We start from the raw sequence: 15,309 nt of genomic DNA on the forward strand, positions 1-15,309 counted from the left end.
TAAGTAACAAATGCGAGGATGGAAGTAGAGTTGAAGCGCTCGATTGTCTTGTCCAATCAAAAGAGTCAACGCAAAATCAGCGACCTTGGTCAGTAGAATGTAGCCGGAAAGTAAGCGACAGGCAACACACGTGACGACGTATATACAGCAGCTGTCCAAATCATCCCTCTCATCTTACCTCAACAGCGAGGGGGACGTGCCCTCTTGACGTCACGGCCTGTAACGTGACCGATCGTCGACCCCCATTCACCCCCACAGCTATGGAAACTTCTTAAATGCAGCGTGGGACGACAGAGAAACGATAGAACTCGCTTTACTACCTGACACTTAGAACAACTGGACATGAAATTCGTAGCTATCTTGTTATTCACATTTTACATATGCGAAGCTCAAAGGGAGGGAAATTTGAGATTAGTTGGTGGTAGAGGTAATTGGGAAGGCAATGTTGAAGTATTTCATCTGGGACGTTGGGGTTCTGTTTGTGATGATGAATGGGACTTGAGAGAAGCTCATATTGTATGCAAGAATTTAGGATTTCGAAGAGCAGTTAGAGCCACTTACGATTCCGAATTTGGAAGAGGGCAAAGTAAGTAATATTTATTTGTTATTTTAATCTAGGTAGTAAGTAGTTTCATTAAAATTCCTAACTAGTAAAGATGAACCAGTTATGACTTTCCTTATGAGGTAGCATGACTGCATGTTGCTGTTTTATAGCAGGGTGATAAAAAAGGAAATTTTTAAAGACCGATTCTTTATAATCCACTATATAACAATAGTATATTAATATTTCCTCTACCTGTTTTTATATTATTGACGTTTTATTTCTCTAGTAGTATTACAGTAGTAGTAGTACAGTAGTAGCTACTAACCTGCTGACCCAAAGGAACATTCGGTAATGTTCAACAGGTAGCAGATTTAGTTCACATGTGAAAGCATCTTACAAATCGACCTGTTTAATGTTCCAACACGAATTTAAGTGGGGGTGAAGAATTATTTGACGCATCGACAACTTTCTCCCTTCGTTTGTTACAATTATTTAATAATAATAAAAAAAAGCATTCTTTAGTGACTTAAATCTGACCCCATTTTGCTATATTGATGATATTCGAGGGTGGGTTTTTAAGATCTTTACTAAGATTAGACTTTTTTTAGATACTCCAGATAGATTTTTTTTATAGTAAAGAATGTAGGCCCTAGAATTTTATAATGGCAGGGCCTCTGGTACTGGGTGTAGCTGCACCCCTCGATGTTCCCTTATAAGACAGAGAGGCCATTTAAGGATAATTTTCCTCGACCTAATTGATAAGAGAATCATCAAACTTCGATTTTTATAATTAATTTTAATTTATATATTGTTTAAGAAAGTGAAATTGGGAGTGGAATTCTGTATACAATGAAACGTTTATGGAAGAATTTAGAGAAAGTTGTGCTTAATATTAAAAATTTGACCTCTTCCCGAGTAACCTTGTTTTGTATCATCTCATAGCTTCTACATTAGGGGGGTATCTTTCCTTTATTTTTAAACAACGACCCAAATATACGTATCCTGAAGGGACACACGACCGACAACAACGCAAAGATCGAAAGGTGAACGACTTTACTTGCCTTGAAGCTATATTTACATATCGGTAACGTACCGTTGTTACGTAACACAATGTTGTAAAATTCGTTGGTGTTATGATTTATACTGAATTACAATTAGGGAAAATGATGTATTTTTATGTATTTACATACAAAAAATTTGTTCGTTTTACTGTTATGAACGAGTCAAATATTTTCCTTCGGGCTACCATTTGTCAGGAAGTAGGAAACTTTTTTCTTCTTCTTTTTTTTTAGCATTGAAGTGTCCTTGCTACCGAATTTAATCGCGCGTAGATTCCGAGATGAGGCTGATAAAAATATGAATTAAACTCGCTTTTTTTATTCTGTTCGGATGTACAAAATTGTACAGGAAAAATGTATTTTTTTATTATAAAAATTAATGCATTTTTTCTTTATTATATTGCATCATATCAGCTCTTTCAGATTTATTTACAGTTAAAAAATTCGCCAAGTGAGTCTAAAAATGCGAATTTTGTTCTACATATTTTCGTGGATTTTTTGAGTAAAGCACTATAAAATAACATAATATACAGTGGCAACTTTCAAACAACGGCCATTTTCTATGTTTCCATCATTGGCCGTTGTTCAGAGGTCTGTGTTAAGAAAATGCTTAGATCTGACAAAGCATCACCTGTAGATTTTGATCTAGAATGCAGAATACTCAAAATTCTTTGAACCGGTGTAAAGAATCTTGAGCTTTTTATGTTTTATACCACAGACCACGTGTTAAAACCCACTTTCTTCACTGGTTTATCCATGTTGTTTTTAAATAAGGATTCGAGGAAGGAGTGATACTCTCTGAGGTAAGTAGCATTGTATATAATTACGAAGAGTGAAACCAGAACAATACATAGAAAAAAAAAAAGGGAAATGTAACGCTAACCAATATTAATTATATAGACTATTAAACGAAGCAATGCCGATAACTACAGTATAATAAAAGTGAAGAATATCGTGACTTACTTTATTACTCTACTAATGCATTTAGCATCGCAAGGGGATGAGCGGTTAGTAGGACAAGAAGTTACAGATAATAGACTATTGTTAAAATCAAAATGTGTGTTATTTAAGCTTTAATTTCTCTTAAATTAAAAATGTACTTTGCACCATTTAAGTCAAGCAAATTAAAGAATTATGTTGTTCTATATCTAGTTTTTAATACGTGATGATTAATTTATTATAACGTGAAAATCGTTAAAATTCCGATTTTTAGAAGGAAATTTCATGTTCTTTTTCCATGTTTTAGAGGTAAAATATATTTTATATTTTGAATACTTACACAACATTATCACACTCAGTTGACGCCCTTCACGTTCGATGTTATGGCTTGTGTGGGGACAGTGAGGAAAAGAATCTATAAAAATTGTTGGCTGTATGCCCGCGACCTCCAAATATTTACTATAAAGCCTAACAAAAGTTGGCTTTCTTGCTAAACTACAAAAATAAATTCGGAAAATGTTTGTTTTAATTACAGAAAGTTATCATTTTTCTGCCTTTCCTTTCCTGTTTAAATTGTAAGAGAGGATGCTGTGGTCATTTACATAAATAATTTTTGATAATTTGAGAGTTTATAAATTTAAAAAGTTTAAAAATTGATAAAGTTTAAAAATTGAAGGTCAATTTTTATTGAAAAGTGCTTTATTTATTTGTAAATTTAAAATGTTTGATTTAAAGTAATTTAATTCACTCAAACTTTTTATATTTTCACTGAAAAAGTGCCTCAAATCATGCCTCGATCAATCTGCACATTTAACAATTATTTAATTGAAATTTTCACTTAAATTACTTCAAAGTTTTGAAAAATTCTTTATTGAAAAGCACCTCAATTAAGTGAAATTTAAAAATAAATGAATAAATTGAGAGAATAACAGCGAAAATCAGGTAAGAAATCATTAATAAAAACCTATTTATCCATCATTTGTAACGTGTTAAATGACTTTCTTTACACATCAATTTAATGTAAGATTGGGTACAATAACAGATTAACCCATATGGAAAGAGGAAAGTGAAGAATGAGACATGAAAATCTTTATTAATGAGTTAAAGGAAAAAGTATTTTGCTTTCGTTTCAGCCACTCAAAGATGTTCTTTTTTCTTCTCTTTTTCTTTTCTCTCTTCTCTGACTTTTCATTTTGAAAATTGCCACTTTCGGTTTTCACTTATCTTATCACTCGGTGACGTCACGAGAATGCGTGACGCGTGACCCACTTGCGTCACGTGATATTTTAGTGATGAATGGAGGAAATGAGCAACAAGTTCACGTTTAGCTCGTTAGAGGACGATGTCAACACCCAGTTAAGTGTCATGTTGCCAGACAAAGTAAAAGTCGATGTTATCTTTTTTTTTCAAATTTGAATTTATTATCGACATAGTTTTATATAAAGAACAACATTTTTTTAAATAAAAAAATTATAGAATACGAAGACGTAAAATTTTTCTTGCGGAAATTTTTAATAGTATATTCGTTGTAAATAACAGTAGAAATTCAGGAAGTTGACTTCATGAATAGGTTTTTTTTCAATTTATTCTTTAAACTAGTGAATAGATTGTTTATATTTGATTATGCAGAAATTTTAAGGGTATATTTTAACATTTTTTGTTTCTTTTTCATTACGTTAATGAGGCATTCAGTTCATTGCCTCAGCAGTACTTGGTCATTAAATTCTTTTTAAAAAATGCCATAAAAGTTAAAATTCAATGATTATATTAATTTTTTTTTTGTAGATTCATCCATTTAACCCACACTTCGAGCCGAATTTAGCCCATAATTTGATTCATTTCAATTAATTTATCCTCTTTTCTGTGCTAATTGCACCAATTTATTAGTTTTTTTTTAGGAGACAAATTTCAATGCCAAAACCAGTTTTTAGCTAATTTTAGTCTTTATATTACAATATTTTGGCCAACTCGATAACTGTAACCAATTTCTTGGGCCAATTTAATATTCATAGCCAATTTTCTGGCCGTTTTATCTAATTATACATATTTTACATACTAAATTATACAATAAAAGATAAACTTTACACATTCAGTATACATTTAAATTAATAAAATTTAAACGTAATTTTTAATGTGTATATATATAAAAAATTAACCCCGATAAAATTCATTGTATATCATCCGAATCTACAAAAAATAGATCAAGTTTTACACTTGCGAAACACGGAGAAAAACCCCGTTTTAATGTACCAAGTACAGTTTTAACGTGGGGACAATTTTAACAATAATTTTTCCTTTTTTTTAACTCCCATTTTTCTAACAAATCATTGTCTTGAAGAGAAGGCGTCACCCCGAAAAATATCAACGCCCGTCCTAAATCTATTCACCATAAATGGTTGAAACAAGCATTTTTCTCCATTTGTTTATATAGTAGCATACACAAAAATGTCGCATTCATCGTCAAAATGACGTCCATCTGTCATCATTTAAACGTTATTTAGGTGACAAGCAATTACCTATTCTTTAGCAGAAGGTGTTTGGGGTCACGATTTCGTATAGGAATTAGTTCAACGTGATGTCAATAGTCGGCACCACCGACTACATACCCTAAGATTCCTATCTTGAAAGTATACAAGACCATATATTTTGATGGAAGAGGATACAAATATTTAACCCGATTCTTCGTTAATTTAATGGATAAATCGTGAAATATTTCCTTGTTAAACGTCTAATATTTAAAAAAATGATCGTTTCGTGTTAAACTCGTGATCTTTTATTTAAAAAAATCACACGAAAACTGGATTTAAAGAGTTAATTTGCGTATCGGTACGTTCCCTTTATCTATAAATTTAAGCATTAATTTGGATACGAAAATCATTTTAATGTTCAGACAGAGCAAAAGACTTAATCATTTTGTCAAGGGTCAAGAGTTAGAGTTAGAAGTTAACCAATTACCATTCACTTTACTTTAGTACGTGAGCTCTTTAGTTAACTTTGGTTTCTTGATTAGTGAATAAGGGCATAAAAGGTAAATTTTGAGACGAAAAAATTCCTCTAAAAGTTCTCGAATTATATATATCTTTTTCTAAAGATTTCTTTAATTAATTTCTCCTAATTAATTAGAGACATCTTTAAAGAGATTAATGTTAAAAACAATTAATTTCTCTCTAATTCATCAATGAAAACAATCTCTAAGAATCTTTTTTAATTAATTATTCTAAAGATTTCTCTAAGTAATTAAAGAGAAAAATTAATTAGAAGAATCTAATTAATCTCGATTTAGTTTTAGACAAAACTGAAGATAAATTTTATTATTTATTCATTATTTTCATTGTTATCACGAAATGTTGATTCCAGTACAAGGTCTTCTTTTCTACTATTCTTTAATGTGTGGAAAATACATTGAAAACTTGAATTAATATCTTCGTGTGACTATAAAAAGAGGAGAATCTAGAAATAAATTCGTGTGAAAAAAATTATAGAATCGAATTACCATTTATGAAAAGAAAGAAAGAAAGAAAAAAAAAATTGGAGATAAGTTTCAAGATCAACACGCATTCGAGTGTAAAGTATTCACGCGTGATTCACGCCTCCTTTCTATTTTCTATCCCCCTTTATAATTTTCTATTATTTAAATTGTTATTGTTATTGCGAAAATAAAGAAAAATACAGATGATAGATACAAAAACCTATTTTGTTTAAACCCTCTGTCCTACTTTTATAAGAGAGATTTAAAGTTTGTCTCTACAAAAATTCATTTTTCATTCGACGCCCTCGTCTCTCTGACTCTTTTTTACAATTTTCTATCCAATTTTTAGTACAATAGTTGCCCTTGGTACTTTAAATACACTCGATTCTTCTTAAAAAAAAAAAACTATTTCAAATGATTAACGGAAATGACGTAACAACGTCTGCATCCAATAAACATACGACCTTGAAAGAAAAAACGGCTTTTTTTGAAATCTCGCAAGGTCATTGGTTGATTCAAAATTTTAAATGTGTTATAGCGGAATTTTCAATGCCGTGGTTTTCTATGGAAGGCATTCAAGGACGTATTTAAAGACAAGGAAACCACACACTACTAAGATAGTTTTTTTATTGTCTTTTTTTTTTTAGTTATTTGTGTCGTGATTTGGTTGTATAAACGCGACGAGTACCGTTATGTACCTCGTTATATGCAGAGATCGTAAGAGATGTAGGCCAATTCGACTTTTCTTCTATAGAAGAATCATTATAATTATCACATAAGGCAGAAACAAATTGTCGAAGGACACATTTAACTATAATTGTGTCCCTCCATGGTCAACTACATTGTAATTTCTTTTATAATACGCAATTATAAAGATTAAATAGTGATTTATTATATATAAAAGATAATAAATTTATTGAAAATAAAATATTTTCTTTATGATCTTAACAATTGTATTGATTTTTATTATATTTTCATGCGTCACGCTGCTATTTTTCCATAGTGATCTTGAGAGTGTCATTGAACAATGATAGAAATAGTAACGTTTTTATTGAATTATATACAATATAATGGATATTATTACGACAAAAATAAAACTATTGTAAAGAAAATTTTTATATTTACTTTTTAATTTATTAAAATATTAAAAATAATTTCATAATTCATAAAAATTAAAAAAGATTATAAATTAAGTTAACCTGCAAAGTGAACTTCACTGCACTACTCTGCTGTAATGATAGATAGAGGCAAGTAACTTATTCCACATTCAAGTTATGGAATTATCGCGTATTTTAATTAATAAAACATATTAAAATAATTAATTATAATTAACTAAGTACAAATAGAAGTAAGCAAAACTCAATTTAATTTTAAATAACTTTTTTTTGTAATTTTTAGATGATTATTTTTATAAATTAATGTAATTTTTTCTTGCTTATTAAATAAGAATTAAATGCAAACTGTTAACAAATCTTAAAAATATGTATAAAATTATTCATTTTACATTTGTTAAAACAATTTTACTTATTTAAACATCTTAATGCGTTAAATACAACTAATCTGGGAATAATTAAACGGAAAAACACAAACACACATACATACCTTCTTTATATATATAAATAGGGAGAGGGGGAGAATAAATTAGTATTAAATATTATATAATCTTTAATTTATTCATTTATTTAAAATTTTAAACAATAATTTATTTCTATTTGTTTTCCTCATTACTTTAATTAGAATTTCATACATTCAAGGCCTAATATACTTCATAAAATCATCACGTTATGAGGAAGACAACGCCTTAAAAACATTAAAATATTATTTTTTTAAACAATTTATGTTCTATTTTAAAAATGTATACTTTATTATTTAAATTTAAAATAATAAGAATTTAATTAAATTTATTCTCAATAATTTTCTTTTCTATCATCGTCGTCTAAGAGTTTAGCCCTATAGTGTATATAATTTATATATATTGTTCAGGTTATGATAAACCTGAGAAGTAATTTCAGCAGGCGGAACAAGCCTGGGAACTAAATTCTGCTGGTAGGACAAACCAGGGAGGTAACTCCTGCAGATAGGACAAACCTAGTGACATAAATCTATAATAATTACACTATATATAAATAATATACAAACACTTATGTATGTACAGTATAGAAGTCATTTTGTGACAGGTTTTCGATAGATATTCAAAAATCAACACCGTTTTAACGATGGGTGAAGGTCACATATCTCGTCAGCGTCACGAATTAACCTCGAAACATGTAAAATTACTTGATTCTGTATACGGTTACAGAATATTTTCGTGTAGTTTTTCGTGATCTAGTGACTTTTATATATGAGATAAAACTATCAGTAGTAGTAATTTGCCTTGAAATTTTATCTCTAAGTCGACTATTACATTATACATGTGTGTTAAGTCGTGTGAATATAAATACTTTTCCCTCTTTGTTACATTAAATTTCTACATTTTAGAATGTATTTTTTAAAAGATATAACATGTTATTAAAGTAGTTCCCCTAGATTTACTTAGATTTGGAGGGTAATATCATGTATAATTTTAACATAATTTTACTTCATAGATTGTGAGATATAAATGGTAAAATTGTATCATTCTATTTACACGTTTTTACTTTTAACAAACTATAAAATAAATTTTTAAGATTTTTTAAAAATATCTTAGATGTGTTTATCTTGTTTTTAAATTAAAAATTACGTTAATATAATTAAAATGATAATTTTTTAATTGCGTAAGCAGGCCCGGATTTGGATAAGCTAAACAAGCTCCTGCGTAAGGCCTCGCCTTATGAGTCTATAGCTTAGGGCCTGATATTTTTAAATGTATCATTGTTGGGTGAAGGGACAGCGCCTGTTTTATATCATAGTTAGGGTCATAATAAGTCTAAGTTCAACCTTTTGTAAAAAGTATCGTAAACAAGTAAAATTTGCAGGGAAAAATCATTATTTTATACGATTTTTTAAAAAATATTTTATTTAAAAATGTTTAAACTTTATTTATTTTTTTTTTTGTTAAATTAACAGATTTTCTCGAAATTACTACTACATTAACCTTACTTCATCAATACCAAAGGTTAAAGAGCATTAAGCGTTTAAACATTAAATTTACTTACAATATATATTTTAATGAATATAAAAATAAAGAAAAAACATTATATTATTATCGACATTATCATCATCGCATTCAAGGATATAGAATATGATTAACCTTTAATCTTGAAAGACCTCTACATGCAGAGAGGTCAAGTCTGATGCTTTATGTTACGAGAATGTTGGCACGCGACATTACTACTTGTGCCAAATATTTCATTACGTTTATGTCATTCATTACTAATAAAAATAATTAACAGATGATTGATTACATCATCGTTAAATGTGTATTTTTATGTATATAATTCGTAATATTTACTATATTTAAGTATTGTTTCCCCTTCATAAAGGTAACAATGTTATTTTATTGGATGATTTAGTCTTCATTCGGAACACGGAAATGTTGACTAAACATTATCGTTTTCCGTTTTTCAAGTCACACTTCGAGAGTTCCTCCGAAATCATCCTTTAATAAACTTCCTTCCAAATCATCCTTCAAGAACACTCCTTCTCCGAAATCCTCCTTTAAGAACATTCCCCTTGCAAATCATCCTTCAAGAACACTCCTTCTCCGAAATCCTCCTTTAAGAACATTCCCCTTGCAAATCATCCTTCAAGAACACTCCTTCTCCGAAATCCTCCTTTAAGAACATTCCCCTTGCAAATCATCCTTCAAGAACACTCCTTCTCCGAAATCCTCCTTTAAGAACATTCCCCTTGCAAATCATCCTTCAAGAACACTCCGCCTCTCAAGAACTTTCTTAAATATCTAAATCCGCTCATAGAGGAAACAATGTTATCTTTATGAGAGGAACTTAGTTATCTGAGAAATTTTTAGGAGAAGGACTTTTCTTGAGGGATGTCTCGGTTATTACTCAAGAACAGCCCCCTCTCAAAAATGTTACTGATGGTAAAATATTAATAAATTGATTTGACTCAGACGAACTCGGCTATCTGTGCCATCATTAATTCAATTTATTAAAATTTTATCTTAATTCTAGGTTTCATATGTTTTAAACCTCATATTTTCTTATCGTTAGATCTGATATGGATGGATAGTGTCTATTGCACTGGGGACGAGAGAGCTCTTCAAGAATGTCGATTCGACGGATGGGGCGTGCATGACTGCTCTATAGCAGAAGCTGCTGGTGTCGTTTGTGATAATCCAAACGTTCGTAGAGAACCAGCAATTTCTCACGATTCTAACGAATCACCAAGTTCCAGAACACAACTTAGAGTAAGTTTTAAGAAATTTTATATAGAGATGATGTAAATATTAAGAAATTGATAAACATTCCAATATTGCAGTTAATTACAGAAAAGGATATAGTCGTTAGGTTGGTAGGTGGAAGGAATCAAGTGGAAGGAAGAGTGGAGGTGAGAATTGGAAACAGAGGATGGGGATTAGTATGTGGAGATGGTTGGGGTATCATGGAAGCTTCTGTAATATGCAGGCAAATGGGATTTGGTTTCGCTAAAAGAGCCACGCAGGTAGGTTATATATTTTATATTGTGTAATAGTGTTAATTTCAAGTGTTTATTTTACTTATCTCTTACATTGTTTTTTAGTCGTCATACTTCGGTGGTGAAGCTGAACGTATTGTCTTAAGTGGTGTTAAATGTAGCGGTTACGAGAAGAATTTAGCTGATTGTGGTCACGAAAAATTTGGTAATGTCTTCTGTCCAGGACGAGAGCAGAACATTGCTGGAGTTGTATGTGCTGCTGGTATGTTGGAAACATGTAAATTAATCAAGATCTTTAAGAGAGATTTATGTTTTTTTGTTGCAAAATTCATGAAATTATAGAATATATTTTCATTAAACGTTTATAGAATTGCCAGATTTAGAATTAGATTGGAAGTCACTAGAACAAACTTCGTTTCTAGAAGATAGACAATTACACGAACTAGAATGTGCTATGGAAGAGAATTGCGTGGCTCGTCCTGCTTATTTTCAAATTCAGAGGCCAGGTAAGTTGAAATATTTCTATTTATTATAAAATATTTTTGTAGTTTTATTAATATTATTTTAATAAAAATCATTTTTTAATTGTTGTAATCAAGGAGGAAGATTTACAAGGAGACGTCTATTAAGATTTACAGCTAGAACTGCCAATATAGGAAATGTAGATTTTCGTCCTTTTATTCCTAAGCATTTATGGAAATGGCATGCGTGTCATAAGTAAGAATTTATTCTTTTTATTCTTAAATTTCTAATAAACACGCATATATATAAATACAGTCATTCCACTTGCAATTATTACAATATAAAAGTCCGTATCTCTGATTAAATTATAGTTCCACCTGTATTTATGAATACAATAGTATGCAAATGATAACTATAGAAACAATATATCAATACGAAATCCATCGTAAAGATTTATATTTACGGGCATGTATGATACACAAGCGTGCTTTATGAATAGGTATACACCTTGCGCACTATACATATGTATAGTGTGCAAGGCCTCTGTGTACCGTACTTTTTCAGACTTGTAAAAAGTCTCTCCAAGGACATGGAGAGTATGCAAATCGATATATTAATATATATCTAAGAGCATGCTAGGTATGCATATATATATATATGCTAGGTATGCATACCATGCATTTGTATATATATAAAAGGAGCTATAAATAGCAAGATGAGTTGATTTCTCTTAAATAAAAGCCTTCATACCACATTTCTCTTCCATAAAGTCTTACATACCATGCATTTGTATGTATATATATATATATATATACAAATGCATGGTATGTAAGACTTTATGGAAGAGAAATGTGGTATGAAGGCTTTTATTTAAGAGAAATCAACTCATCTTGCTATTTATAGCTCCTTTTATTGCCCATTTATTGATACATTTTTTAAATTAATTGAAAACATAAAAAATAATGAAACAAAACATTCTTTGACAGGCATTTTCACAGTATGGAAGTCTTCGCACATTTTGACATCATGGATCTTCGCGGAAGGAAAGTGGCAGAAGGTCACAAGGCCAGTTTCTGTTTAGAGGATAACGAATGCAAACCAGGTTTTAATAAAAAATACGTATGTGCCAATTATGGCGATCAAGGAGTGTCAGTAGGATGTTATGACGTCTACAAATATGACATTGATTGTCAATGGGTGGATATAACAGAACTACCAGTAGGAAATTATTATTTTAAAGTAAGTTATTTTGCATTTTTAACGGCATTTTTTAAAAATAAATCATTAAAATACACGTTTAAAACCATTACAGGTATCAGTAAACCCTGAATATAAAGTAGCAGAATTGACATTTAACAACAATGCAGCGACTTGTTCACTACATTACAATGGATTACGTGTACATGTACACAATTGTACTTTGGGAAGGCCTTAAAATGTAAGCAACTTCAGTCAGGTTGTTTTGTTTTTTTTAATCAAATAATAGAGATTCTTGTTGGAATCATCGTTTGTTGGTTCTACCAACTAACCTATTTAAATCCAGAAAAAAAGGTCTTTCATCTAAGAAGAAGAAGAAAAGAAAAGACTAAACTTTGTGTAGTACAAACAGTGTACAAAGTAGCAACGAAGTAGCTAATTAATATTAAAAAAGAATTCTCTAATTACTAAATTAATATGCTACTCAGAAATTAACTTTGTGACTATAGCAGCAAAGCAGAAGAGTCATGGCAAATATGGAAAATGATAACGATATTTTCCATGATTCGACAATAGAAAGTATTATTACTCAATTGTTACTATAGAAGCAAGCATGAAAATATCAGAAAGTGAGGAAAATTTTTTATAATCTCCTAAAAAATGTAAATTATCATTACTAGAAATTATGCTAGTAAGCATAAAAATATATAAAATATAGAACATTTCCTGTGATATTTCTTTAAATATTACTCAAAATTTTATATCGTTTTTATAACAGCAGGCATGAAAAAATACGGGAAGTTTTCCATAGATTATGGAAAATATCATTACTTAAAATTTAATTTTGTTACTGTAGTAGTGTGCACGAAACTTTATATTAAAAAATCTCGAATATTTTCTATGATTTTCTATAAAAGTACCACGAAGCGCATCATTACTCGAAATGTAAATGTTATTATAGTAGTAAACACAAAGTAGAGGAAAGAAGTAACGATTCGTGTTATTTAGTAACAAATTTAACAATAATAATGATTGAAAAATATAAAAAAAGCAGTTATTTTGATAACAGTAACAAAAATCTATTATTTAAAAATTATTTATATCACTAAACACGTGTATAAAATAACAGTAACTTTAGAACTATAACAGCATCAACATATTAATATACAGAAAAATTCTGTGCATTGTTGTTATATTAGTATCAATTTAAAATATAATTATTCCTGTAATAACAGCATAAAGTGCTATATTAAATACGATTTTATAACGTTTTTAAGGGTTTATTTCTACAAAAAAATGCTACTATACTATTAAAAAAATTCAAAAAAATTAAATAATTAATGTATAGAAACAGTACAATTAACGATAATTGTATAGAAGAAAGATAATTTTATCTACCTTATAAATCTTTTATTACTATAGTTTCAAACATTATTGTCTAATTATTTAACTAATTTTTCTTTAAAAAATACAAAAGATTACAGAAAACTTTAATTTCTATAAGAATTTTCCTTGTGCCAAATCGTAAGCCATAAAAAAGCATTAAAAATTCATTAAAAAATACGTAAAAATGCTACTTCGTTGCTAATTTTTTAGTTAAGATATTAGAAAAGCTTCCATAGTAAATTAGCCAAAGAGGGATTTAACAATATTTTTTTCTCCTCATTTTAATTGTATTTTTTTAATGTATCACGTCCCGTTTGAATATGTAAATATATATTTTTGCTGTATTTTTCTATGGAAAATTAAAAAAAAAATTTAATAATCATTTTTTAGATGAAATTTTTGTGTTTTATTATTAAAAGAAAAATAAGAATGTGACGTTATTCCGAGAGTATTCTGTAAATATCCTTGAAAAAACCTGATTAGTAAGCATGAGCGCAAAATCTTAAACATTGCGTGACTATTGTCTCTTTCTCTCTCCCTCCCTCTCTTCCCTTATAATATTGCGTGTTTTATTTGTATTTTTGGCTATATTTATGTAAAACTTTTATAGAAAAATATTTTAAAACTTATTAAATTTTATATCAAATAATATAATAAATATATTTTTTATAAATTCAGGATAAAATAATTAAATTCTAAAAATAGATTTCTGTTGAACGAATGCAAATCTAGTTTCAAGCAGGTTTTTGTTTATTTAAATTAAAATTATTCAACAATATTTGGTTTTATAATCAATTTTAAATAAATTAATAGATAATAACTAAATTAAAAATAAACTATTGATATTTATGTTTTTTTAAATATATGTTTAGAAAGATTAGTTTTTCTCTGTATTTCTAAATGGAGTTTTCATTTTAGAGTTAGATCTTTTTATTTTCTGATTAAATATTAATTAATACAAAATTAAGGACTTCCTAAAATTAATTTTATAGTTTATAACCGAATTTAATGATTTATATAGTGATATACTATCGTATTTTTTAAAAACGTTATTCAGAAACTGTAACTTTAAAAAATGTCAGTTAAAAATGTCAATTTTAAAAGAAATATAAAACATTTTAAAACTGACATTTAACTGATATTTTAAAAAATAACATTTAAAAACTAATATCAGTTAAAGGTGTTAGTTTAAAAATGATATATCAGTAAATTAATGAGCTATAGTGTTTTAAAATATATTGCATAAATTTATTATAGCTATAAAAATGATTTAAAAATGAATAAGTTATAACGTTAAAAATTATTTATTATATCTATAAAAGTCAAGCATACCACCAACGTATTATAGCTGTTAAAATTAATTGCTGCCTTAAGAGAAGAAAAAGCATGTAGGCATAATGCCTGAGGATATTCTACTGACCATTCTTACCATATATAGTTCTTAACTAGTTACATATATATATATTAATATCATTGTCGATGGAAAACCTTTCTTTCCTCCTACCTTACTAGGTGACGTATACTATTTGCGAAGGTGCCATAAGGGTGTGGTGGTTTTCCTAAGGTCAATGTTTTCTTTTTTTTAAAATAAAGTTGAACGTTGTTTCACCTATGCAAATATCCTTATTTTCTCATAATTCCTATGGATATTTGTAGCGATAGTCACACGTTTCTTCATG

General features: G+C 29.0%; 1 protein-coding gene across 1 annotated transcript; it reads left to right on the top strand.

Annotated features, from left to right (window-relative positions):
* The first annotated feature begins 110 nt into the window (after nt 1-110).
* On the top strand, nt 111-13,174 carry LOC136974715 (lysyl oxidase homolog 2-like). Its single transcript, XM_067269654.1, has 8 exons — nt 111-586; nt 10,162-10,358; nt 10,430-10,612; nt 10,691-10,847; nt 10,954-11,091; nt 11,185-11,302; nt 12,034-12,286; nt 12,360-13,174. The coding sequence occupies exons 1-8, from the start codon at nt 343-345 to the stop codon at nt 12,480-12,482; spliced, it is 1,413 nt and encodes a 470-aa protein (XP_067125755.1). The 5' UTR covers nt 111-342; the 3' UTR covers nt 12,483-13,174.
* Nucleotides 13,175-15,309: the final 2,135 nt, after the last annotated feature.

Source organism: Centruroides vittatus, unplaced genomic scaffold (assembly GCF_030686945.1).
Source record: "Centruroides vittatus isolate TY-2023 unplaced genomic scaffold, ASM3068694v2 contig_355, whole genome shotgun sequence".
In the NCBI taxonomy this organism is placed as follows: Eukaryota; Metazoa; Arthropoda; class Arachnida; order Scorpiones; family Buthidae; genus Centruroides; species Centruroides vittatus.

What these genes read in the sequence shown, in the direction of transcription:
- LOC136974715 (XM_067269654.1), top strand. Translation starts at nt 343, where the DNA reads ATGAAATTCGTAGCTATCTTGTTATTCACATTTTACATATGCGAAGCT. An exon ending in TCGCTAAAAGAGCCACGCAG is followed by an intron (nt 10,613 to 10,690) that starts GTAGGTTATATA and finishes ATTGTTTTTTAG; the next exon opens with TCGTCATACTTCGGTGGTGA. An exon ending in TAGGAAATTATTATTTTAAA is followed by an intron (nt 12,287 to 12,359) that starts GTAAGTTATTTT and finishes AAACCATTACAG; the next exon opens with GTATCAGTAAACCCTGAATA.